This window comes from Martes martes (assembly GCF_963455335.1).
Source record: "Martes martes genome assembly, chromosome: 11".
NCBI classification, from domain to species: domain Eukaryota; kingdom Metazoa; phylum Chordata; class Mammalia; order Carnivora; family Mustelidae; genus Martes; species Martes martes.
Window position 1 is genome coordinate 76,357,066 of NC_137899.1, and position 27,068 is coordinate 76,384,133.

The 27,068-nt window shown below is 42.7% G+C and overlaps 1 protein-coding gene across 1 annotated transcript in view; it reads right to left on the reverse strand.

Moving 5' to 3' along the window:
* CTTNBP2 (cortactin binding protein 2) overlaps positions 1–27,068 on the reverse strand; it is a 148,894-nt gene that overhangs the window by 14,372 nt on the left and 107,454 nt on the right. Inside the window, exons 13-17 of the mRNA XM_080818366.1 lie at positions 16,022–16,108; positions 15,841–15,940; positions 3,859–4,011; positions 3,507–3,694; positions 118–296 (exon numbers count right to left, since the gene is read on the reverse strand). Coding sequence (XP_080674492.1) covers positions 118–296; positions 3,507–3,694; positions 3,859–4,011; positions 15,841–15,940; positions 16,022–16,108 — 707 coding nt within the window. The remainder of the gene's footprint in view (positions 1–117; positions 297–3,506; positions 3,695–3,858; positions 4,012–15,840; positions 15,941–16,021; positions 16,109–27,068) is intronic.

The window sequence follows — 27,068 nt, forward strand, 5'->3', positions numbered from 1 at the left end:
TTAGCAACGGATGAGTCATGGTCCTCCTCTGACAGGAAGCACGGAGCGCCTCACTCTCACACATCCCAAACTGGCCATGGTGCTACTTTAAATAGGTAAATGAGAAATGCCACTTACTTCACTGTCGCTTGGGCATGTCCTGGGACTACAGGACAAGACAGGAAATACTCTGGCCCAAGAAGTGCTTCAGGTGTGCCCAGGCGGGCCAGGCAAGAGTTGAGCTGCCGCCAGACGGCCAGGGCCCAGTCGACGGTCTTGCACACGGGATCACAGGGCGAGGGCACCTGACCTCTGAACTGCAGAGACAGAGAGGCCAGGCGTGGGGCTTGGCTTAGAACAGTACTTTTCATTTTGTTTTTAACAGGTGAAAAATGAAAAACAGAAACATTTAAAACTATAAAACAAAACCCTAGTTGCATCTGAGCCATCTAAGGTGGCTGAAGGAGGGACAGCTAATACACAGAATTATGTGTGTTCCGTGGGATACAGATCTGTGGCTTGTCACAGAAAATGAAAGCATTCAGACACAAAAGCGCAGTAAGAAGACTAAGAAACCTTACACAAATTCTTATATACCAGTCCTGGTAGACATTATTATCCACATGCATACAGAGCACTTCACAGGGCCTTGCACATAGTAGGCGCTAAAAAAGGATTCTGATTTCATGAAACAAGGAATGACCTTAAATATTTCAGTATTTGGTTACGTGACAAAATGGTCCATCTAGATCTGTGGCGCATTCACCTTGTATTAAATTTCCCTAGAAGGAAAGTCTCAGCTAAAATGCTAACAACTTCATCAAAATGTACAGAGCTCTGCTGGCATAATGAGATTCATTTTCAAATTTTTAAACATGCCAATTTTAAATGCTAGTATGTAATATACATAGTCTGATGGTAGCAATTCTTTTCAGAATTATGTTCTACAAAATCAAGTCCCTTTTTTGTAGTATAGAGGGCTCACAAAAGGACAAAGATTTCTTTAGTATTAGGAGAAATATTCTTCAATTATGTAGAAGTCAGATATAGCAGTTAATTCAGTATTTTACCAGAAAGGGATTCCTATAAATCTTGGTTTTACCAAGTAATTATGATATTAAGACTGGGGGTGGTTTATGAATATGGGTATATCCTACTTGAAGGGATATAATTTAGCCAACTCAAAATGAAAGTGTGGTTCAGCGATCCCAGCAGCTCTGTTGAAATGGTATTACTGTGTTACCTGAGGCTTTGGGCACTCTTATAATTTCTCTTCTCTTCAAAAGAGGAACAATTGTTTTTCTCTGATATTCTTCCAGCAAGAATGAGATCATGTGCTACAATTAATGATAACTATTTCCCATTCAATTCCCATTCTCAAACAGTGGAGAAAAGAGCACAGCTTAAAGCATGGAACTTTCTTTTCAAAATAAGGAAAATAAATCCTTTACAAACTATGTGTACCAGTGAGTTGAATGTGGGGGAGGTCCATTTTACCTGAAATAGTGTCACATCTACAGAACAAAACTAGGACTTTTCAGACGATAACATGCAAATTCATGAGGCCTTCCACATTTTTCCCTTAGGTAAACTATGGGCTTTGCATGATTATGATTTATCGATGTAGGTTCATCCTTGGTGAAAAAAAGTGTATCATTCTGGTAAGTGCTGGAGATTATGCATGTAGGGAAGCAGGGGGTATATGGGAAATCTGGGTACCTTCCTCTCATTTTTAATGTAACCTAAAACAGCTCTTTAAAAAAATAGAAAGTTTTTTGGGGCACCTGAGTGGCTCAGTGGGTTAAAGCCTCTGCCTTCAGCTCAGGTCATGATCCCAGGGTCCTGGGATCGAGCCCCACGTCGGGCTCTCTGCTCAGCGGGAAGCCTGCTTCCCTTCCTCTCTCTCTGCCTGCCTCTCTGCCTACTTGTGATCTCTGTCTGTCAAATAAATAAATAAAAAAATCTTAAAAAAAAAAAAAAAAACAGAAAGTTTTTAAGAAAAAAATACTAGTATCCTTTGTGATTATTTATGTGGTTTGTTTTTTTTTTTGGCAAAGAGACTTAAATATTAATGATAATACTAACAAAAGCATCAGTAATTTGCAAAGCTACACACCTATGACTGTCATTACATACATTTTTTCCTATTGGTGGACATGACAGGATGGCCTAGCTTTGGTCAAAAGCATGTATTTATGACCAGCCAACTGACTTTAACAGAGCTTGGGGTAGATGATTTCTCTGATTAGGAATTTCAGATACTAATTCACATCACTAATGGAAAGCATAGTTTACTGAAATACCAAAACCATTCCCACTCCCGATTTCTCTCCACTCTCATCCCGTGATCCTGCACCCACAACTGCATGCACATTCACATACCCTAACACAACGGACACGGAATTTTGTTCAAGGACTTGGGGGAGCGCTTCCATCTTGGGAATGTAAGTCTAGCTACGATCTGGGGCAATGGGGTGGGCACAGAACCAGTTCTGATTAATGAAACAGGCAGGGAAAGTCTTCTGTCTCTGGGGGTTTCAGAAAAAGATACTTTCTTCCCTGATAAGGACACTGAGAAGGCCAAAGCTCTCTTTTCCCTGTAGTGGCGTCCGTGTTCCCATCTTGGAACATGTTTGGGTGCAGGTGTGGTGTCTCAAGTCCTGCTGACAATCTGCAACCTTGAGGGGAGCTCAGAAGACTCTCCCAGACCCAGGACCTGACATCATGGTGCTGAACAGATGTCAGCAACACCTCCCACCAGACATGGATTATGGGAGGAAAACATGCCTTCTTGTGAAGTAGGTAACACAGTGGGTGCTGCATTGTTTACAGCTCAAACTATTGTGATAGAAGATACCATCTCCTCCAAATGTGGGCTGTGGTGCTGGATTAAGGGACAAAGTCTTACTAACTCAAGCTCTAATGTTTCCAGTCAGTCCTGACGCTCAGATCCTGACTCGACTTCAGAATATTAATTAAATAGCAATGTACTAGGTTTAGTCAGCACTAATTTTGTTATTTGGGAGGATACAGAATATTTTATTCCAAAATAATCAGGAGTCATAGTTGCTCTTGAAAATGTGTCAAAAGCTAAAGAATTTAAATTTTCCATGTGACTGTTTAATATTCACTCTAGCATAGAGTAACAGTCACACATTAAAACTAGCTTGAGAGGATGGATAATGTTTTGAAAGCCCAAAGGAAGCAGTAGCTTTTCTTAAAACAAGTGATCAGTTTTCTTAGATACCCTTCTATAGCATTTGGAACTTGGAGAGACTCCTTGAGAACAGTTAGTAACAGCAGTAAAACCTATTTGCTTTCCTTTTTTTTTTTTCTTTTCTTTTTTAATACTTAGCATAGTCCAGGAACTGTTTCAGGTTTTATATGCGTTATCTTATTTAACTCTGGGATACCTAAAAATTGCCTCGCTGAGGCCGCATGGTCAGTTAAGTGGTAGAACTCCAGCCTGGGCCCCCTGACACTAACACCCCTTCTCCTGGCAAGAGGCTGTGGCTGCAGTTCGTTACCTTGTTCATGACTTTCCTTCGTAAGAACCTCGGCAGCAGGCCCTGCATGGGCTCGCCATCCCACCGCAGCTGAACCCAGCGGAAATGCTGCTGCACCAGCAAGTCAGAGCCCTGGAGACAGGCCTTGGCAATGGTTCCCATCAGAAAGCAGTTCTCGTGAAAGTAGTAACACTCAGATGTTCCATTTCCTGAAACAAACCAAATGGCCCAACCTCAGCAAGCCATATGATGAGACAAACAAAGTCAAACGAGCCTAAGGAAGAACATGAAGTACAACTCATACTCTGGGCAACAGAATGCTGAGAATCCCACAGAGCCTTCCTTTTGGGCAAGCTCTTGCCAGTCCCTTTACCTTTTTGCAAAATCCAGGGGCTTTCGGTGCTGCGATTTTCCAGAGGGCCCAGAAAGTCCCCCAGTAACTCAGACAACGAACATTTTTCCAAATTCTCTAAGACGATGATGACTTTCTTATTCATGGGAGACTGTTTCACGGGGATCAGACAAGCTGTGGTCAGAAACAAAATTTATATATACAATGGAATACTATGCAGCCATCAAAAGAAATGAAATCCTGCCATTGAGACAACGTGGATAGAACTAGAGGGTATTATGCTGAGCAAAATAAGTCAATCAGAGAAAGACAATTATCATATGATCTCCCTGATATGAAGAATTTGAGAGGCAATGTGGGGGGTTTGGGGAGTAGGTAAGGAAAAAATGAAACAAGATGGGATTGGGAGGGAAACAAACCACAAAAGACTCTCAATCTCACAAAACAAACTGAAGGTTGCTTGGGGTGGGTAGGGATAGGGTGGTTGGGTTATGGATGCTGGGGAGGGTATATGCTATGGTGAGTGCTGTGAAGTTGTGTAAGCCTGATGATTCACAGACCTGTATCCTGGGGCTAATAATACATTATATGTTAACTAAAAAAAATAATAAAAAAAAAAGAAACAAAATTTGGTGATTAAACTTTCACAAAAACCTCTATGAGCTGGTTAAAAATCCAAGTCTGAAGATAGAAAGTGTTAGTGAAGACATGACATAATCAGAATGCTCTTTAATCACTGGTGGAGTAGGAGGACTCTGGAGAAGAGTCTGGCATTGGTTAATACAGTTCCAAGTGTACACATACAATGATCCACTACTAGTTTCACTATAGATCCCAACTAGGATCAACCCCGATTCCCGCTGACAGCAGAAGAGATACACAGGAGTATATTCATAGATTGGAGAGGACAGTGAACAAACGCCCACAAGCATCAACATGGATGGTCACAAACAATTCAGTAAGAAGCAAATCGCCAAAGTACACACATAATACGATTTCAACACATAAAGTTCAAACATGGGCAATACTGAATATAAAATTTAGGGATTCACAAGGGAGTAAAAGTAGTAAAGAGATTTAAAGGTAGTAAAATGATAAAGAAAAGCAAAGAAATGGTTATCACAAAAGATGGACTAATGGTTAGCTCTAGAAGGGTTTGTGAAGAGGGCACATGGCCACATTCTAGAAGCTGGGAATAATCTGTTTCTTGGCCTGGTTTGGTACTTACATGGTTAGTTTATTTAAAATTATTCACTGATCTCTAAATATAGGTAGTATGTATTTTATGAATATATATTTCATAATACAAAAAGGTCAGAAACCCTTAAGTGACGTTTAAATTACACCTACAGGAAATATTCATAAAATTATGAAGCTAGGACCTCAGAGAGAAGCAGAGCCATCCTTTCATTTTATGGACCTCGGAGAGGTTAGAGGTTTGACTCGGATTTCACGACAGTTGTAAGGAAGGACTAGGACTTTGGTATTTTTTTTTTTTTTTAAGATTTATTTATTTATTTGAGAGAGAGAGTGGGTGTGCACATGCTCATGTGAGAGGGGATGGGGGAGGGAGAGAGAATCATCCGGCAGACTCCATGTTGAGTGCGGAGCCCAGTGCAAGTCTCCACCCCAGGACCCTGAGATCATGACCTGAGCTGAAATTAGGAGTTGGATGCTCAAATGATTGAGCCAGCCAGGCACCCCAGGACTTCTGAACCTTGCCTTAGTGATCCTCCTTATGAAGGGGGCATTAAATTGCCTACCGACCCAGAACAAAAGATAGAAAGTAAATGGAAGATTGTGATTATATATAGGAATCAAGTAAGTCCATAGACGGAATGTACTTGAAACAGTGCTTAGCACCTACTAAGCACTCCAATGTTAATGGTATAGTTAAAACATATTACTACTTCCCACATACCAGTGAATTATAATTTTTAATTTTTAAGATTCTAAGATGCCTCAGTCTTAGCCAAATTAACCTTGAGAAAAAGAGATCAATTTAAAATACATAAGTAATTTTTTCATGTAGTCCACTTTTCACAAATATTCATTATAATAGATTATACTCTAGTTCCCCTTGTTACTCTAGACAAATGCATTTTCACTTTCAAAAGAACTCCTTGAACATTGTAAATGAATCTCTTCTGAGACTGAAATAGCTTCTCTGCACACTGTGAAGCTTTAAAACTAGAACACTAGAAACAGTAACAGCCCCCTCTCAACGCAGTCGTTTTCTGGGGGCTGTTAACCAGCATCCGCTTGTGCTCAATCTCCTTCAACACAGCTATTCAGTACAAAGTGCTTCTCCGCATTCACATGTTCTTTCAGAAACTGATTGTGGAAGTATGATAAATCTACAGTTCATTTCAACAATGATAAACCATCAAACCTTTTCTACGTGGTGATAAAAACCAGAGCAGGCTGAATGGCACAAGGATCTGCTTTCCTATCACCAAGGACTAAAGGCTTCCATCTTTCCTGGATTTTGTGTCGAGGGTACAGCTAGCTTCAGTGGCCTGAAGCCGCGGCTCCAGCCAGACTCTCCATAGGAACGCGTATCTGCATTTCCACAACTGTTCATCCATTGCCCCCTTGCTGTATGCCCTAGGCTAAGTGCTGTGGCATACCAGAGGGGACTGGTTCTAACTGGGGGGATGGCATTTTAAAATGCATCTTTCTCAAGGAATAGCATCTTCCTAGGTAGTCAGGAGAAGACTTTCATTAGCAGAGAATGAAAACAGGGAAGAGACTAAGCCATCGGGTCAAGGTCAGAATAGACACAAGAGTGCAGGACGGTGAGCTCAAAGCTGATAAAAAAGCTCCGGTCAGGGCTAGCTAGAAGCCTGGGGTGAAGCCACATCAGTGTCATGGGATCAAGTAGCTGCAGCTGTGGGCAGAGGCCCTGCAGCGACCATGTCCTCCCTCCTGGGCTGCAGGGAACCATCCCGGGATGCGTCCCTAGATGTTCTGACTTCGCTGGGCTGGGCTGGGCCACTGGCATCTTGTGTGCAGCCTGCGGTGAGACTTTAGGATATGCAGCCTCAGAAGGTGGCCACAGATGACACGTGGAAGAACCAGAATGTTGTGTCGGGAGGGAGAAACCACTGGCTCTGGGAAGCCATGAAAGTCTGAAAGGAGGAGGATAAACAGGATTGGATTTCGGCTTTGAAATCTCACTCTGGTGCCAAGAATGCCTGGAGAGGATAGAAAAGGAAAACACACTTGCAGGGGTCTGACTGCTGAGGTGAGTGCAGGAGGTAAGAGTCCAAGGCCAAGGTACAGACCAAAGGTGTTTGAGATGGAGTCAGGAGAGCTGAGTGGCTGACTGTCTTGAAAGAGGTGCGGAGAGGAAATGTCAAGAGACAGCTCTGGTGTTCCCGCTGAAGAAGAAGCTGTACGGTTCGGGGAGGCTGAGTGCTCATGAGAAGAGCACACGTGGGGCGTGGGCGTGGGGGATGTGTCAGGTCTCATAGATTGGAGGAAGGAGGCATCCTGTCGGAGAGGTCCAGCAGGTGGCTGGGAGAACCGAGGCTAGTGATAAAATGAATACGTTCAGGGGAGTACCGGAGATCTTTTGGAAACTGCGTAACTTTCTCTTAGGTCCACAAACAAGGGCTGTATGGCTCATCCATTAATCACCCCGTAAATGGACAATCTGTGCCCTAGACAAAAAGGGGGTAGGGCTGCCGTTCAAAGCAGCTGGGTTGGGGTCCCCCCTCATCTTGGTTTATCCTGGTGTCCCATCAGGTACTGACCTAGGGTCGGGGAGACAGGGCTTCTCTGATGAAAAGCTTTGTCTTCAACAATGCCAGTCTCAGGACCTCATTTACTAAGTCACACCAACTTCTCTAACTACTCAAGTTCAACACCCTAAACTAAGTTGGTCCAAAGGTAGTTTTTTTTGCACAATAGCATGCGTCTCCTTCAGTTTATCTAGCAGAGTTTCAGGTCTAACGAAGCCCAGGAGCAGGAAGTTTCCAGTCTGAAGGATGAACCAGCCTCTGCTCAGGTTCTACAGAGATGAGAGAGGCTATGCACCCCATGCGAGAGCTGGAAATTTCTTTTAACCTGTTGCCAGAAAGTCAGCCATCTAGATTCCCTCGCCTTAAGATACTTCAAAGCCCTATTTCTGAAACGAATCTTCTCTTTTTGTCTGTTTTTATTCCAACTTTATAGGCTGTGTCAGCCCTGCTCCTCTCCTGCAGACTGATGATCTTAATCAGACACTTCCTGGGCTGGGTTCAGGGCTACAGTCCAGTTTTGTATGTCCTTGTATTCAAAGTTCTGGAGATTCAGTTCTAGAGCAACAGTCAATGGTTTAAAAATAATTAACCTACTACATTTATAGTTAAATCCTAAATTCTTTGTGTCTAAAGTGACCACAAGTCCGAATAATCTTCCCCCTGGGATAGAAAGCAGCCTGGCTTTTACAGTCCACTTAAAACAAGGCTGTGCATGGATGACGCCCTGAGTCTGGATGAGAAGCAAGGGACAAACCTTCCGAAAGCCTCAAGTAATGCGAGGTCCAAGGACGTAAACTGTTACGGGGACTCCAACTGCCATATTCTCCTACTGTTATTATGGTAATTCTATCTTTATTACTTCCAAAAAGGAAAGTTCTCTCAAGGATTCAAAGTGTTACTTTAAAATGCCAATCTAAGTATCCCCCCCAAATTTTTTTTACTGCTTATTGTCACATGTACTTTTAAAAAGTATCTGTCTTGGGGCACCTGGGTGGCTCAGTGGGTTAAAGCCTCTGCTTTCGGCTCAGGTCATGATCCCAGGGTCCTGGGATTGAGCCCTGCATCGGGCTCTCTACTTGGCAGGGAGCCTGCTTCCTCCTCTCTCTCTCTGCCTGCCTCTCTGCCTACTTGTAATCTCTGTCAAATAAATAAATAAAATCTTTAAAAAAAAAAGTATGTCTTGCTGACCTAACTACATACCTTACACTGAGACAAAATCTGATCCAATTCTAATACACCTTCATACCGCCTTCACCAAACAACAGAGCCATATACTGTGATTACCTCTCACAAAAGGCGGTATGAAAAGGAAAATATTTTTCTTAATTTTATTTTAGGAAGACACTATTTTAAAATAAACACAAAATAACCCTTGGTAATTTTTTTTTAAAGTGTTCTTTTGTTCTACATTCTTTTCTTCATGGGAACCTTTTTATTTTAGTCTCCATATAAGCTTTAGATTCTTTTTTGGGGGGAGGGAGAGAGAGAGAGAGCAAGCGCACAATAGAGAGTGTGGGGGGGGGGGCAGAAGGAGAGGGAGACAGAGAATCTTAAGCAGGCTCCCCGCCAGCGCAGAGCCATAAGCAGGGGCCCCTGTCTCACAACCCTGTGATCACGATCTGAGCCAAAATCAAGAAACAGATGTTTAACCGACTGTGCTACCCAGATGCCCCTTAAACCTAGTAATTTAAAATACATTTGCTACTCTTCCTTCTTAGATACTCTGCTCACGTATTTCTTTTGTTCATTCTCTGTGACTCTCTCTGCCGGCTTTCTTCCGCAGTCATAGAGAGAAGCCCATGAGGTGATCTATGTGCGCGCATAGTTGAAGCTTACAGTTCAGCATCCTCGCCCAGCCTCTTCCAAGTAGTTTAAATATCTTCCTGTGAAGCAAATAGGTTAAAATCAGGAAATAAATGTATTCCTTACAAATCAGTGTATTCCTCAATTATACTAATATAATTTGATCAATTTAATTTCTTGGTAAAAACGCAAGAGAAGAACTGACAAGTAATTCCTATTCCAACATTATTCTAAAAACTGCAGTGGAAGAGCCTAGGAACATACTTTCCCTCGTCCAAACCTTTGCTTCCTCTACTCTCTGCCCTTTCCTATCACCTCTTGACCAAAAGAACATTCCCTGTTCCGCGCCTTCTGCACTACAAAAGAAGTGACACCACACCCATCAATGACTCCTCCCATTGGCTCCCAGGAGGGGACCCTGCCCTGCTCAAAACCCTGGGGCCCCACCTACTCTATAGAACGTGCACTGTCTCCGCGATCTTTCCGCTCGTCTCCAGTCAATAGCAGTGGGTCCTAGGGAGAAAACGATGGGCACAATGCACAGAATTTTAGGAGATGAGGACAGACAGCAGCAAGGGAAGATCAGGGGCCAGACTCTAAGCTTCTCCACATATGATCAGAGAACCATAGTGTTTGTCCCACAGCCACTCGAGTATAACAGCAGGGAAATGACAAGCGCAGCTTTAAACTGTAGAATGAACCCTGTGAGAGCTGCAGAGGCTTGTGAGAGGCTGACCAGAGGAAATAAGAAGGGTCAGAGACGAGACCTCCACAGTCCCTTGAGCAAGAAATGACAGGTGGAGGGCAATAGCAGGGGAGGCCGAGATGAGATGCAGGGACCAGATTCAGCAGAATTCTGGGCTGACGTGGCACAGAGAACAAGGCAAACTGAGGAATGTATGACAATGCTCAGGGGCCCACCTTGGGCCACCACATTCAAGGTCTCAGCAGATGAGGGGGCCTGGGTGGCTCAGTTGGTTAAGCATCTGCCTTTGGCTCAGGTCATGATCCCGGGGTCTTGGGATCAAGCCCCCAGTAGGGCTCCCTGCTCAGTGGGAAGCCTGCTTCTCCCTCCCCCTCTGCCCCTCCCCCTCACTCATGCTTTCTCTAAATAAATAAATAAATAAAATCTTTTAAAAAAAAAAAGGCCTTAGCAGACAAACGTGCATTTGTGCCTTACCTTTATTATTAAAAAGAGAAAAAAGGTAATTATAAGTTACTGAGCTGAAGAGAGAATAAAATCTTGTCCCATTTAAAGGTGTTGACCACTTCTTACATAACGAGGATGGTTAAAATGGAGACTTTTTTTTTTTTGCTTCAGTCTGTTCAAAAACTTCATTTTTAAACTCCAGATCATTCTATCTTTATGCCCTATCATCACCTACTCCACTGTCAAGTTTTGCACCCTCTCCTCTTACGTCCTCCTGCATGCACACTGAGCAGGCTCTTTCTGCGGACACCTGAAGAGGACATATGACAAGCATTCCCTTTGTCTTTGCCTGTCTATTTCCTCTATCAGGAGACTCACCCACTCATCAGCCAATAATTATGAGCTTTAAGTGTACCCAGAAAAATAGAAGAGTAAGGTACAGTACCAGGCTTCAAGGAGCTCACAGTGTGTGTGTGGGCCAAGGCCAAAGCTCAAATAATACCCTCACTGCCTTGACCTATAGTTAGGTGGGGCACAGTTATCAATAAAATCTACTGATGTTCACCAGAGGGAGAAGTCCTATCTGGAGGGATCAGAGAAGCCTTCACTTGAGGTGTCCTTAGAGAATTTTAACAGGGGCTTTTCCTGTCATTTCCAGAAGGTCAAAAACCACATCTCTTTTATTCAGTACTGTGCAACATAATATTCTGCAAAGTACCTGCGAGGTTGGTAGTCACAGCATATGTGGGGGGGGAGGGGCATTGTGTATTTACTCTAGCATTCTTGAGGAGAGCTGTAGCATGAACTAAGACTCAGAGAGTAGAAAAGAAAAGGACATGTAAGGAAGAAATAGCATATTCTGTTGGAGCACAGACATCTATTTTAAAAGGGTCAGAAATTCCAAAGTAGACATATAGATGGCCAACAAGTCCATGAAAAGATACATGACATCACTAATGATCAGGGAAATATAAAACAAAACCACAATAGGATATCACCTCACACGGGTCAGAATGGTTATCATCAGAAAGGCAATAGATAACAAGTTCTGGTAAGACTGAGGAGGAAAGGAAACCCTAGAGCACTAATGGCGGGAATATAAATTGGCACATTTCCATTCTATGGAAGATAGTATGGAGGTTCCTCAAAAAACTCCAAATGTCAGATTTTCCAGCAATCCCACTTCTGGGTATATATCCAAGGGAAACGAAACCAGGATCTCCAAGAGTAATCTGCACTCCCATGTTCACTGCATCATTACTCACAATAGCCAACAGACGGAAAGAACCTAAGTGTCTGTCAACAGATGAATGGAATGTTTTTCACTCAGGGAAAAGAAGGAAATCCTGTCATTCTCAACAACACGGTGCACCTTGAGGGCATTACACTAAGAGAATTAAGTCAGACAGAGAAAGACAAATACTGTATGATATCACTTATATGTGGAATCTAAAAAAGCCAAGCTTATGGAAACAGAGTAAAATGGTGGTTGGCAGCGACTTGGGGCATGGGTGAGGGAAATGGGGAGATATCAAAGGATACACAATTTCAGTTATAAGATGAGTAAGTTCTGGGGATCTTAGGTCCTGCAGGGTGACTATAGTTAGCAATATTGTGTTATTACTTGAAAGTTTCTAAGAAAGTAGATCATAAATATTCTCAGCACAAGAGAAATTTTAATTGTGTGAGGTAATAGAGGTACTAGCTCATGGTATAGTAATTATTTTGCAATAAAGAAGTGTATCAAATCAACATGTTGTAAACCTTAAACTCACACAATAGTATATCTCAATAATATCTCAAGTTAAAACATAAAGGGTCAGATAAGCCCATCAGGTGGATCAATGTCCTTTAATGGAAGGCCTTGCATGGGTGATAGAGGAATGTGTGGGGCTGGAATCACAGCTTTTAACTAAGGGTCTGACTGCCTGTGAAAGATGTCTGAGCAGGAGAAGCAGTAGGCACAGCAACCATTCACAGGAAAGTAGATGAGACATAGGAAAGGGGGCACAAGGTAGGATGGTACCCATGGGATGGATGAAAAAGGCATGCTGGGACCCATCTGGCAGGACATGACTACGGACTACGTGGGACAAAGATGAGGCGTCCATGAATGAGAGGATCTGGGAGTTCTATCCAGTCCTCATCTGGCTTTAAAAATCGAAATAACTGACAACATTGAAAGAAGAAAATCCTACATTTTCACATAAAAATGGATTCCTGACTTTTTTTGCTTGTTTTTAAAGATTTTACTTATTTGGCAGAGAGAGAAACAGCTAGAGAGGGAACACAAGCAGGGGGAGTGGGAGAGGGAGAGAGAAGCAGGCCCTGCTGAGCAGGGTATCCAATGTGGGGCTCAATCCCAGGACCCTGAGATCACGACCTGAGCAGAAGGTAGATGCTTAATGACTGAGCCACCCAGGCGCCCCAGGATTTCTGACGTCTTAAAAGTCACAAGAGTCACAAAAGTCACACTGGATCTCACTGTCATCAGCAGCTAGCTGCCACAGTAGAGAGCTGCCGTCCTCCGGTAGATAGAGATAGGGCCCCCCCACTCCCCACCTCACCCTTTAATGCGGCCTGTTTGCACTCTAGACATTCAGGTTGTCTAGCCTGCTGACAAGACCAGAGTTTCAAGTGGGAGAGGCCGAGAGACTTGTGCCACTCACCAAACTGGGAAATAGGAAGAGGAACTCTTTTTTTTTTTTTTTAAATATTTTATTTATTTGTCAGAGAGAGAGAGAGGGAGAGAGAGCGAGCGAGGGCAGGCAGAGGCAGAGGGAGAAGCAGGCTCCCTGCTGAGCAAGGAGCCCGATGTGGGACTCGATCCCAGGATGCTGGGATCATGACCTGAGCCGAAGGCAGCCGCTTAACTAACTGAGCCACCCAGGCGTCCCGGAAGAGGAACTCTTATGCTACACCCCTCACCCCCAAGTTTAGAAATGCTGTGCTGGTCACATCTGCATCCTTTCCGACCTGAGTCACTGGTTTCTTAGCTCTCTAAGCTTAGAGTGGAGAGCAGAATTCAGTCTATTAATTGCTATCTGCTCTGACAGAGTGAGAACAAAATAGTTCAGCTTCTTATTTGAGATGAAACAAGACTGAAAGCTGGAAAAAATGTAGTGGCCCTGTGGGGATACAGAAATGTCGGCGCGGGCGAGTTTCTAAGGGGCTGTGGCCGGCAGTGGTGTAGGGCAGGCTCGGTAGCAGTCTGAGTCCCGCTGGACTATGTCCTTGCTGGGCATTCTTTGGTCAGGGTGCTCCAACCTTCTGTTTCACATGTTTTCATGTTTATAAATCAGGGTGTTTACAATAGGGCCTACCAGAGTCAGAGCTAAATAAATGTTAGTGATTATTAGTAACAGCTGCAGAGAAAACAGCTTTCTGCCGCTGACTTCCACTAGTTTCTGAACAAAGGCTGACCCATGCGCCATAGTAACATTCAGATTCTGGTGGGATCTTCCTGTCCTTAAAATGTGCGTCTAGGGGCACCTGGGTGGCTCAGTGGGTTAAGCCTCTGCCTTCGGCTCAGGTCATGATCTCAGGGTCCTGGGATCGAGCCCCGCATCAGGCTCTCTGCTCAGCGGGGAGCCTGCTACCCGCCCACCCCCCCGCCTGCCTCTCTGCCTACTTGTGATCTCTGTCATAAATAAAGTCTTAAAAAAATGTGCATCTAGGTCTGTGGAACCCTCAATCCCTCCCCAGACCTGCTTCTTGACTTTATTTCTTGACTTAAAATCGGCTGGCACGCACTTCTTCCTGAGGCTGACATAGCTATGAGGTATCTCCCTTGATGGTGGCTGCAAAGATGAGAAACACCTCGAAGACGGGCACTTGTGTTTCATCTGTCACTGATCTTCCAACTCTGCGTCCCCTGCACTCTCTCTCCAGGGGTCTCTGTGGCTTTGGGCGCTTGGAAACTGGAGTCTGGTCCCTTTCAGTTCTGTGTGGGAGTGGCTAGTATGCTGTGCTGGGCAGGGCATGCTAACGCCCCCTGTGGTGAAACTTGGTATGGTAACCTTGGAAGCTTGAGATAGAAAATTCATGAGAAAGCTGTATTGGGGCCCCTGGGTGGCTCAGTCATTAAGCATCAGCCTTCTGCTTAGGTCATCATCCCAGGGTCCTGGGATTGAGCCCCGCATCGGGGGGGGGGGGGGTCCCTGCTCAGCAGGAAGCCTGCTTCTCTCTATCCCACTCCCCCTGCTTGTGTTCCCTCTCTCGCTGTCTCTTCCTGTCAAATAAACAAACACAATCTTTTAAAAAAAAAAAAAAAGCTATATTAATAAACAAACTAAACCTGATTCTTCCACTCTTTGTTCTGGCAAGATACTGAGCCTCCCTGTGCCAGCTTCCCCATATTGGAACAGACATGACACCTACCTGCACAGGGCTGTAGTAGAGATTATAGGAGTTCGTTAATGTGTGCAACGTGTTTAGCACAGTGCCACTCAATGATGCACCAAGGGTTAGGTGGAGGAAGTTCATGTCAGGTTTTTTAAGAAGGGGTACTTTGGTTGTATCGAATTTATAAATACTTCACTAAAAATCTATCTACTCTTTATGATCATCATGCAATTTTTTTTAAAGATTTTATTTATTTATTTGATAGAGATCACAAATAGGCAAAGAGGCAGGCAGAGAGAATGAGAGGGAAGCAGGCTTCCTGCCGAGCAGAGAGCCCGATGCAGGGCTTGATCCCAGGACCCCGAGATCATGAACTGAGCTGAAGGCAGCGGCTTAACCCACTGAGCCTCCCAGGCACCCCGATCATCATGCAATTCTAAACAGCGTCAGTGACAGAATACTTAGTCCTGCTAGGATGGCTGGCGACTCCCAACACGTGCTCCCTTAGTATCCCTCTGGTGCCAGTTACATAGTACGAAAGTTACAAGCAAAAGATGGGGGGGAGGGGACAGGGCGCCTGGGTGGCTTAGTGGGTTAAGCCTCTGCCTTCTGCTCAGGTCATGATCTCAGGGTCCTGGGATTGAGCCCTGCATCAGGCTCTCTGCTCTGTGGGGATCCACCTTCCCCCCACCTCTGCCTGCCTCTCTGCCTGCTTGTGACCTCTGTCAAATAAAGATGGGGGGGCGGGAACACAGGATGAACAATAAATGCAATGACAGATACACGAAAATACTCTTTTTGCAAGTGTTCAGCTAGGTCCCATTTTCATCCCTGGGGTGTTAAATTCTTAAAAAGTCATGTTAAATTTACCCTCCAGAAAGAAAGCTTATTTCCTTTTAAGGGCATCACTGAAGATCATGCCCTTCGGTTACGAAATTCAGTTTCCTGGGATGGTCTTACCACTACTGATGAACAGGTCTCCTAGCTGTTCCTTGGAGAAACCAGCATCCACTTCGGCTCTCACTATATCACACGTGAATCCTGCAGCTGTCTGTCTGTGCTGTGATAAGAAATCAGGGATTAGTTCTACATGCTTTCAAAATTTTCTGAGAAAAGGAGACGGTACACCGGTAGTGGCTACCTTCATGCAGAGAGCAAGCTGATGTGCTATGTAGTCTTGCAAGCTTCCTTCTGGGCCATGGAAAATGACATTATGGTATTGCTCGACCTATGAATAAACCAAGAGGAAATGTGAAGAGGAGAAAAAAAAAAAAAGAGTGGTCCCCAAGTAGAAATCTCCCTTCCTGATAGTCCTCAGCCTTTGAAAACATTAAAAATAATATTTTCAGGGTTAACTTTATCCACTGGACACTTGAAGTCTTTCATTTTAATATGAAATACTGGCAGATATAGTACTTATAAACTTATATAGTATTTTATGTAGTATTTATTTATAGGAAGAGCTGACACGGGATTAAGGAGCACACTCTTTCTTCCCTGTATCTTCCACACTGAGGTTCAGTACGCAGGCTGGGAACATAGTTCTTAGTGTATTTTGTCCCTTGCAAATGTTTTTCTTTATTATCTCCTGCAGATGCTCTCTAGTTTGAGTTTCCCCAATGTTTATTTTACTTTTGAGTGGTATTTAAAATAGCAATGAATTACATTATTTCAATGTATTCTGGAAAATACAACAAGACAACGAAGTAGAATACAAACCACTGATAGTCTCCGCACTGAGAAGCAACCACTGTAAATACACTTATGCTTCCCTTTATAGGCTCAGCAATCAGACAACAAAAAGAAATAACTGGTACCCAAAATGGCAGGGAAGAAATCAAATTTTCACTCTTCACAGATGACATGATACTTTATATAGAAAACCTGAAAGACTCACCAAAAAATTGCTAGATTGGATACATGAATTCAGCAAAGTCACAGGATATAAAATCAATGTACAAAAATCTGTGGCATTTCTATACACCAATAACAAAGCAGCAAAAAGAGAAATCAATGAATCAATCCCATGTACAATTGTACCAAAAATCATAAGATATCTAAACCTAACCAAAGGGGCAAAAGATCTGTACTTGGAAAACTAGAGAACACTTATGAAAGAAACCCAAAAGAAATGGGAAAACATTCCATGCTCATGGATTAGAAGAACAAATATTGTTAAAATGTCTATACTACCCAAAGCAATCTACACATTCAATGCAATCCTTATCAAAATAACACCAGCATTTTTCAGAGCTAGAACAAACAATTCTAAAATTTTTATGGAACCAGAAAAGACCCCGAACAGCCAAAGTAATGTTGAAAAAGAAAAAGCTGGAGACGTCACAATTCCAGACTTCAAACTCTATTACAAAGCTGTAATCATCAAGACAGTATGGTACTGGCACAAAAACACACACAGATTGATGGAACAGAATAGGGAGCCCAGAAATGGACCTTCAACTACATGGTCAACCAATCTCTGACAAAGCAGGAAGGAATATCCAGTGGAAAAAGGAAAGCCACGTGCAGAAGAATGAAACTGGACCACCTTACACCAGACACAAAAACAAATTCAAAATGGATGAAAGACCTGAATGTGAGACAGGAAACCATCAAAATCCTAGAGAAGAACACAGGCAGTAACCTCTGTGACCCAGGCCATAGCAACTTCTTACTAGACATGTTTTTGGAGGAAAGGAAAACAAAAGCAAAAGTGAACTACCGGGACTTCTTCAAGATAAAAGCTTCTGAACATCAAAGGAAACAATCAACAAAACTAAAAGGTAGCCTGTGAATTGGGAGAAGATATTTGCAAATAACACATCAGATAAAGGGCTGGTATCCAAAATCTATAAAGAACTTATCAAAACGAACACCCCAAAAATAAATAATCCAGTTAAGAAATGGGCAGAAAACATGAAGAGACATTTCTCTAAAGAAGACATACAAATGGCCAACAGATGCATGAAAAAAATGTTCAGTATCACTCATCATCATGGAACTACAAATCAAAACCATGATGATACCATCTCACACCTGTCAGAATGGCTAAAACTAACAAGTCAGGAAATAAGAGATGTTGGCAAGGATGTGGAGAAAGGGGATCCCTCTTACACTGTTGGTGGGAATCCAAACCAGTGCAGCCACTCTGAAAACAGTATGGTTTCCTCAAAAAGTTAAAACTAAACCTACCCTATGATCCAACAAATGCACTACTGGGTATTTGACCAAACGATACAAAAATACTGATCTGAAGGGGCACATGCACTCATTCAAAGGGCCCATGGGAAGAGCCCAAATGTCCATCGACCGATGAATGGTTAAAAAAAAAAAAAAAAAAAGTAGGATATACACACTATGGAATACTACTCAACCATCAAAAAGAACGAAATCTTGCCATTTGCAACAACGTGGATAGAACTAGAGTGTATTATGCTAAGTGAAATAAGTCAGTCAGAGGAAGACAAATACCACATGCTTTCATTCCTATGTGGAATTTAAAAAACGAAACAGATGAACATAGGGGAAGGGAAGAGAAAAATAAGACAAAAACAGAGAGGGAGGCGAACCATAAGAGACTCTTAACTACAGAGAACAAACTGGAGGTTGCTGGAGGGGCGGTGGATGGAGGGATGGGTGAAATGAGCGATGGGCATTAAGGAGGGCACGCGTTATGATGAGCACTGGGTGTCATATGTAAGTGATCAATCACTAAATTCTACTCCTGAAACCAATACTACACTAATGTTAACTACCTTGAATTTAAATGAAATCTTGGAAGAAGAAAAAAAAAAAAGTATTTTATGCTTTCTTGAGTTTTCTTTGTAGAGTGGATATGTGTATGAATATGTATATTTATGTATTTTTTTAGAGGGCTATAGGAGTGTAATCTCTTTACAGCTGTTGCGTATCAGAGAGTATCTTGACTTCTTACGTAAAAGACATCTTCATGGCTGTGAGATTACCGGGTCAACTATGTATGTTGTCCCATTCCGGAATTCGGTGTTTCAAAGAAACCTGGGTAGAGACTGATCAATTTTACCCTTGTAAAATAGAGAAACTGCCTGGATGCCTACAGGATTTTTTTTAAAACACCTTTCTCCCTCACACGTGAGGGTACCTTGCCTGCGAACATGTGGAGATGCAGCATGCCCTGGGATGGAAAGCCAGTCACCATCTGCCTGGGGCAAAGACCGTGAGTGATGTGTGGAGTGAGCTGTGGAGGGGAGTCATGCCCCCCACCTCTGTCATCCCGGGGCTGAGCTCCCACTCCCAGCCTACATGCCTGGGAGCAGTTTTCTTCTTGGAAAGCTCTTACAGAAGACATCTGTACAGGTGAAGTGGCATCCTAACCAGTACACATGATGTAGCTCATGTGTCCAGCTTGAGTCACCCAGACTTAGAGAAACATTAAACATGAAAGGCTCTGTTCAAGTTTAAGGACATCTACGTTGCTCTCTTGTGCTCTGATGAGCTTGTCCCTTTGAAATCCCAGGGGAAGGCCACATCCCTGAGGGTGGCTGGGGTAGACCTAGTGAAGAACAGGCTACCGGTCCGTCATTACAGGAAAGATGACGATTCTGGGATATGAACACTGAGGGAAAGCTGTTAGCATGGAAGGAAGAGGGAACTCCTACTTTTCCTGGGGCCTTTAGGGCTCGAGCTTTGGCCTCCAAAGAGACAAAGACATGCTGCGAGTTAACTCCTGGAAAACAGAGGAAAACCAGGCTTGACCACTGGGTGTCAGACCATGAGCTAAAAAGGGAAGTGGTTCTTTTTTTGTTTTTTAAAGATTTTATTTACTTATTTGACAGAGAGAGATCACAAGTAGGCAGAGAGGCAGGCAGAAAGAGAGGGGGAAGCAGGCTCCCTGCTTGGCCTGATGCGGGGCTCGATCCCAGGACCCTGGGATCATGACCTGAGCCAAAGGCAGAGGCTTAACCCACTGAGCCACCCAGGTGCCCCCAAGGGAAGTGGTTCTTGAAGGGTACCACTACTGTGGGACCTGGGACTGGGTTTTAGGCTCTGGAAGACAATATACCAGTGATTTTCTCTCAATACAAGTATTATTCCTCTACTATTAAGCCTACACCTGGATTCCCCTGGGGCTAGAGCAGCATGAGGGAGAATGATACACCTGAAAGAAACAGGACAGTGGCTACAGCTGCCCAAGGAACAGTATCCCGAAGCCACAGGATGAACTCAGCATGGCCTGGGCTGTCCTCTATGGTTCTGGGCGTTTGTGAGACAAGCAATGGTAGAAGTGCCAGCAAGGACCAAGACTGGGACAGGGACTGTACTTAAAATTTTAAAAAGTTACCCAGACTTGTTTGGTTGTGATCTCTTTCTCCTAGTCTTAAATGGAAGAGGATAAATTCTTTCAATCCACAGTTGGAACCTTTTTTGGCTTAGAAATTTTTTCTTCCATTATGATTTTGGTAATTTCTCCTCTTCTAATTCTATTTTGAAGGAAGACCAATACTGCTTACATTCCCTCTATGTCACTGGAGAGGGTATCTGTCTCCTCCTCATTATCGTAACTCTTGTCCTTTGCTTCTGCTTCGGGGCGAGGTCCTTAAGTTAGTCTTTCACAGCTGAAGAGAATCATCACCATGTCCCTTCTGCTCTTTACTAAGTACAAGTTCAATGATGTCATTGCATTTTCAGTTCTTAGAGTTCCTTACCTCACGCACCTCCTTGCCAATACTTCTGCTTTAATCTTAGCCTCTCTCTACCATGGCTTTCTTGCCCTGCTTTCACAGTTGATCTTGCATTCTCTAGAGAAAGGACATCATTTTCTAAATTCTTTTCCATTTTGTGTCGTAATTTTAAGGTGTTATCATTCTGGGTTTTCAGAACGATAACTCCATTCTGTGCCGCAGTGTTCTTCCACAGGTATAATGTTGACTTGTTAGTATTTATGTTCTGTGAAACCACAGAATCCACGGTAAAGCAGGCTGTGTGGACAGTCATCGGCTTCACTTGCTCTCCGCTAATTTTTCAGCTGAACTCCAACTTAGGTCACAGCTGGATGGGGGGCTGCTGCCTGTGCTTGTGGATTATACTCCCCGACTGGGCCATGGCTGCCGTGGACTGACCCTGGGCTGTTCACCGTGGCAGACGAATGTGTGAGATACGCTGCAGTCCCAGGGAGCAGGGCACTCCAGCAGCCATCCTGCTGGAGGTGCTTCTGGGACACACTCCCAGACAGAGCAGCCTCACCAGTGCCTGCCCACCAACTTCCTGCTCAGGTATTTCCAGCTTTAGTCTCTGAATGAATGCAGAAGGACCTATCTTGACAGGAGATAGAGGAGGTGGTCACAGAGCTGTCAAAAGCATAAACTATGCGGTAGATATATGCCTCCAATTTTCTAACTGCTATCAACCTTGCCTTTTGGAATCATTACTATGATGGTAGGAGGAAAATAATAAAAGTGCCTTCCCACCTAATTTCAGGTAGGCCTCAAATAAGTGGGTTTAACACTCTCTTACACCTAAAGGTACTGGAAAATTTTTCCAGATTCTTGCCAAAGGAAGACCTCAGTTCTATTTTCCTCTGTTACTATTACTTTTCAAAAGCACTTGAGTGGGAAATTTTGCTGGGTACTGCGGGCCAAGTGCAACTTTTAACCAGAAGTTTGTACTCTCCAAATTAATCCCAAACTGCCATGAGTTATTGAGTAGAAATACTCTCACAACGAATGGATTGTTTCATACCAGTGAAACAGGATACAGATTTTCAAGATTTACTGAATATTGTACCCCTGAGATTTTCAACTAGGACTGCTATTTAATCTTGTCTCATTTCTGAAAACAAGAGTGCTCTATTCATTATAGCTCTCCTGTCAAACTGCCTACACTGTCTTAAGATTGATTTTGGAATCACGTAACAGCAAGAGACCCAATTTCATAGATAAGCCGTCTTCAATTTCAACACCTCATTTGTTCTCAGATTGTAGGTTCTTACAAAATACAGACAGGAAACATTCCATTTGAAATTTCCTTGAAAAGGCCATTCACTAGCAGTAAGCATTTTGTCTTAACATAGTCTAATATCCTTTCTGTAATAAGGAAAAATATAAATAAGGAAATAAATGGAAAAACAAATGCACAGACTTCCAGATTATTCATACATTCTAATACAGGCATTTCATTAGGTTTTTCCTCACTTCAGATATTATCGATTTTTTGTTAATGGTATTTTGTTCTATCTCATCTAATGGTGTAGTTGTGTTGGTTACCATTTAAGATCTGAGCAACAACAAAGTAATTACCAGGAGCTCATTGCTCTACGGAGACTGGGGCAAACATACAAAGCTATGCAAAGAAAACACATTTATCTTCTCTGGCTAAAAATTACATTTCCCCAAACAGCAAGATCTGAGGTATTATAAACACACACGCTTCATGGTGCCAGCAGAGGGCTCTAAAGATAGGAAGATAGGCAGGCAGACAAGATTGGTGGTGGAGGGGGTGGAAAGTAAATATTTTAATTGTTTTGAAAGGAGATCTACTCTTTAATAAGAAAATCAAAACTCAACTTCCGGAAGGTGAATTAGACTCACCACAATTACTCCTAAGTGCGTGTTTACAGCTTATGACTGAAGGGACACTGGCCTTATTATCACAATCGGTACCAATCCCTTTTATTCCAGCGTCTCCACAGCTCATTCAGGAAGTTCTTATCACATGTCAATTAGTGCTTTGTGACGCAAATGAATTCTGGATTAAATCTAAACAATGACCTCCACAAAGGCCCATCCATCCTTTGATTGTTTCCCCCCCACCCCACAGTGTCTTGCTACTGTGTCCACCATCCTCAACTGGCCACCTGTGCTGTGTTTTCAGACTTGGGGCACTGTTGTAAAACAATAAACCTCAACTTCTGTTCAGAATTTCACTTGTCAGAGTCTTGAGGGAACGCTTCTACTGTTGAGACCTGGTTTTAGGCGGGGTTCTCAAAAAGGAATAAAATAAATAAATATAAATAAATAAAATAAAATAAAAGGAATAAAAAATAAAAGGTTTTTACTGAGCCAATAAATCTGAGATGGCTGTAGCTCCCAGAGTGATTGCTTTAGAGCTAGGGCCTTCATTCTGACCTCTTCTACACTGATTTTAAAAGTTTATGTAGGATGTTAGAGCCACAAACCACACAGTTCCTGCCAACTGATTCATATACAATCCCCCAAAACAATATGGGCACATCCAGCATCTGGGTGACAAAAAAGCTAGAGTCCTTCATGGTAGAGAGAGAGGGTTTTAGCCATATGCCGAGCTCCCTCTTTATCGAAATAGGTATAAAAGAAAAATGGGAATTTAAGAGAAAATAAAGTTCATAGAGACACACCACAGATTTTTAAAAAATTAGCTTACTGAAACTTTAAAAAGCCAACCTTGGACTTGGGTATGAACTTCACATAAAGACAGGTCCTCATTTAGTAACACAGACATATGAATTTGGTATTGTAGTTATTAAAAAAAAGATAAAACCCCCCAAAACAAACAACTATAAGATATATAACCTTGGATCTAACTGCTCCCTTGTCAGCCAGCCTCTAACACTCATGAACTGTTCCTGCTCCAGACCTCCCCTGGGCTGACACTTGCCCTGTTGCCCAGAATCTTCTTCCGCTATTCCGTGGAAGCCAAAAGATTCACTGGTGTTGGAGCCACACTTTGTCATACCAGGGAACTGGCTTCTTCCTTCTGCTAGGACTTTACCCACATTTACCCCTCCATGCCCAACAGAGATCAGGCTAGAACCAGCCAGCCACCTGCTAATGGAGTTGATCGAGATGTGTGGCCTTAGATACATAACCACCATCATTTACAATACTATTTTTATGGGAACATGACAGATTTATTCTGGGACTCTATGAAGAGCAGGTGGAATTTTCTAGTCGTGATTCTTGATGGTTAGTGTAGCACTTAGTGGGGTAGCTGGATGGCTACCAGGTCGGGGGAAATCTCAAGAATTACATCCTAGGGGATTCCGAGTCCTACTTTTTTTTTTTTTTTTAAAGATTTTATTTATTTATTTGACAGACAGAGATTATAAATAGGCAGAGAGGCAGGCAGAGAGAGAGAGGAGGAAGCAGGCTCCCTGCTGAGCAGAGAGACTGATGCGGGGCTGGATCCCAGGACCCTGAGATCATGACCTGAGCAGAAGGCAGAGGCTTTAACCCACTGAGCCACCCAGGTGCCCCCAGAGTCCTACATTTTAAAGTAGTGTTCAGATGAGGATGATCTATTTAAGTATTTCTCTAATATAATAATTACTCATAGTCACTGAAGTATTAAAAAAGAAGGTTGCAAGTAACTAATAAAAACTGCAATTGGCTAAGAAAAGTGAGTTAATGCACAAAGTTCAGCTATTATAATGAATTATTAGCAAATCAAAACTCAATCACATTAAATGTTTCCTTATTAATTGTCAAGATGGACATTTAAGATTTGTATTATTTTAATTATGCAATGAAAGCACTGAAAAATCATACCATTAAAAAAAGAAACAAATCTGATTTAAAGTCTTCAATTCATGTGGCTTTCTGCATAAGGGCTTTAACATATGCATTCTATGTAATACATTAACATCTACAGTTAAACTGGTTATTACGAGTCCTTCTTTTTTTTTTTTTTTTTTTTTTTTTTTTTTTTTTTTTTTAAGATTCTATCTATTTATCTGACAGACAGAGATCACAAGTAGGCAGAGAGGCAGGCAGAGAGAGAGGAGGAAGCAGGCTCCCTGCTGAGCAGAAAGCCCGATGCGGGGCTCGATCCCAGGACCCTGGGATCATGACCTGAGCCGAAGGCAGAGGATTTTACCACTGAGCCACCCAGGCGCCCCACGAGTCCTTCTTAACCATTAGGTTAAAAACTAGAATAAACTATTATTACATGCACGAGAATGGAAGACAGACTAGGTGCAACTCCTTACGTTCTACCACTTGCTTGCTGCAAACCTTGGACAAATTACCTTCAGTCTTGGTTTATTCACCTGTAAAGTGGGGGTAACTGATATAACTATGTACCCTCATGGAATGATTCAATGAAACAATCTATAGATCTTACAACAGAGCTTGGCACATAATAAATGCTCAATAAAGTCAGATATTACTAGGTTTGCATGTTGTACAGATTTTCAACTATTCAAAGACCTATCAATGTGCCTACAGTTACTGTGGCACTGGGTGGCTAGGTCACTCTCCAGCTCAAACCCTACCAGTGGCTTTCTAGTACACCTGGAATAAAATCCCAAGTTCTTGCCATGATCCCAAGTGATCTAGCTTCTCATCTCTCAGACCTCATTGCCAGCATAGACACTCTCGTACCTGTTGTTCCGTCTGCTTCCGAGACCCTTCATAAGGCTGCCATCTTCACCTCATTTAGTTTTCTGTCTCTATGTGTCTACAGAAAGGTCTTTGCTAACAACTCCATCCAAAAGTTATTTCTGCCACCCCCCAACTAGTTCTTTATCTCCTTATGTGCTTTGTTTTCATTTATACTTGCATACTTTCCTATATACTTCTCTACTGACTGGCCATGTCATTACAGATGCATTTATCCATCTGTTTCTTTCTTTCTTTTTTTTTTTAAGATTTTATTTATTTATTGACAGAGAGAGAGAGAGAGAGAGATCATAAGTAGGCAGAGAGACAGGCAGAGAGAGAGGGGAAGCAGGCTCACTGCTGAGCAGAGAACCCGATGCGGGACTCGATCCCAGAACCCCGAGATCATGACCTGAACTGAAGGCAGAGGCTTAACCAACTGAGCCACCCAGGTGCCCCTATCGATCTGTTTCTTATTTGTCTTCCCTCACTAGAATGTAAGCTCCATGATGTCAGGGAATGCATCTTACATGATGGTATATCCTAAGTTTCTAAAATACCATCTGCATTTAGAAGGCTCTCCATAAATACTTGTCAAACAACTGAATTAAATAACCAAACAGGATACAAAACTGTGTTAACACATTATCTGTCTCATTAGAGGGGGTTATAATCTCATATGAAGACGAAACATTCACAACCACGGTATTATATTATGGCCTGAGTCACTTTAAATTTTGAAGTGATTGCTAAAATGCATGATAAATATTTACTATCTTCACCCAGGGGTTAATTGTTGAATTTTAAAAAGCCCTTTGTGTACACTCATTAAGCGGAGAACAGAACAACTAGTTAAGTCTCTAGTTAGTTTGTTGGTCTTTTGTGGTCCCCATGCCTTGTGCATTGGGAGGCACACATGTAATGTACTTGGAATATTCTGGATATAATGTACTAATAGACATTTCATTTAACAGACCTACCCAGTCAAGCCTAATGTGCAGCTGTAATTTGTTTCACCACCTTTCTATTTTATCATCTGAGAATATGAAAATCCCTAAGCCAGAACCTTGCCTGGTACAGAGAAGCTGAGAAGGGAGAAGGGAGAGAAGAAAGTGGTTCTACGAGCTCCAGCTCGTTCTGCTGGGAGCGTTCCCGAAAACCACTCACATTCCTGAAAACCAACATGTTGGTCACACAACTGCAACTTTCACTAAAGCACAGGAAGAAGACAGCCCTCCTTCCCCTCCAGAGTAAGCCACAGGCTTACTTTGGAGCCACAGGGAGAGAGGAACACATGACAAAGAAAACCAATGAAAGTCTCAGATTTACAAGATCCCACCTCTTCTGAATTGTACCCATTGTGGCTACTTCTACAAAGGTCAGTCCCAGATACCAACAGACAGTTAACGGAAACAATTTTTGTAAAGCGCCTAGGCAAATCCATTTATTTAAAAAAGCTTTCCAAATTAACGCAACAAGCAAAAGGAATGTTTGCTAAAGTTTGATACTTTCAATATTAGTTTTAGATTAGATAGAGATCACACAGAGACCCCACGTGTCACAGGGACTGGGCAGTCCTAGCTGAATCATTCACTAGCCTCGTGGCCTTGAGCACAGTATGTGACCTCTGCTTCGATTTCCTCATATAAAATGGATGATGCTATCTACCTTATAGGGATGTTTTGAGGAATAAGTAAGACATGTACAAGCATCTGGAATACCGTCTCACACGTAGTAAGGACTAGACAAACGCAAAGCATTAGAGTTATTCACGGTCTAGAATTTGCTACTCTCTTGATAATCATATTCTTCTTCCCTTTAATAACAGAACTAGTTTTAGCTGGGTGCATGCTGCCC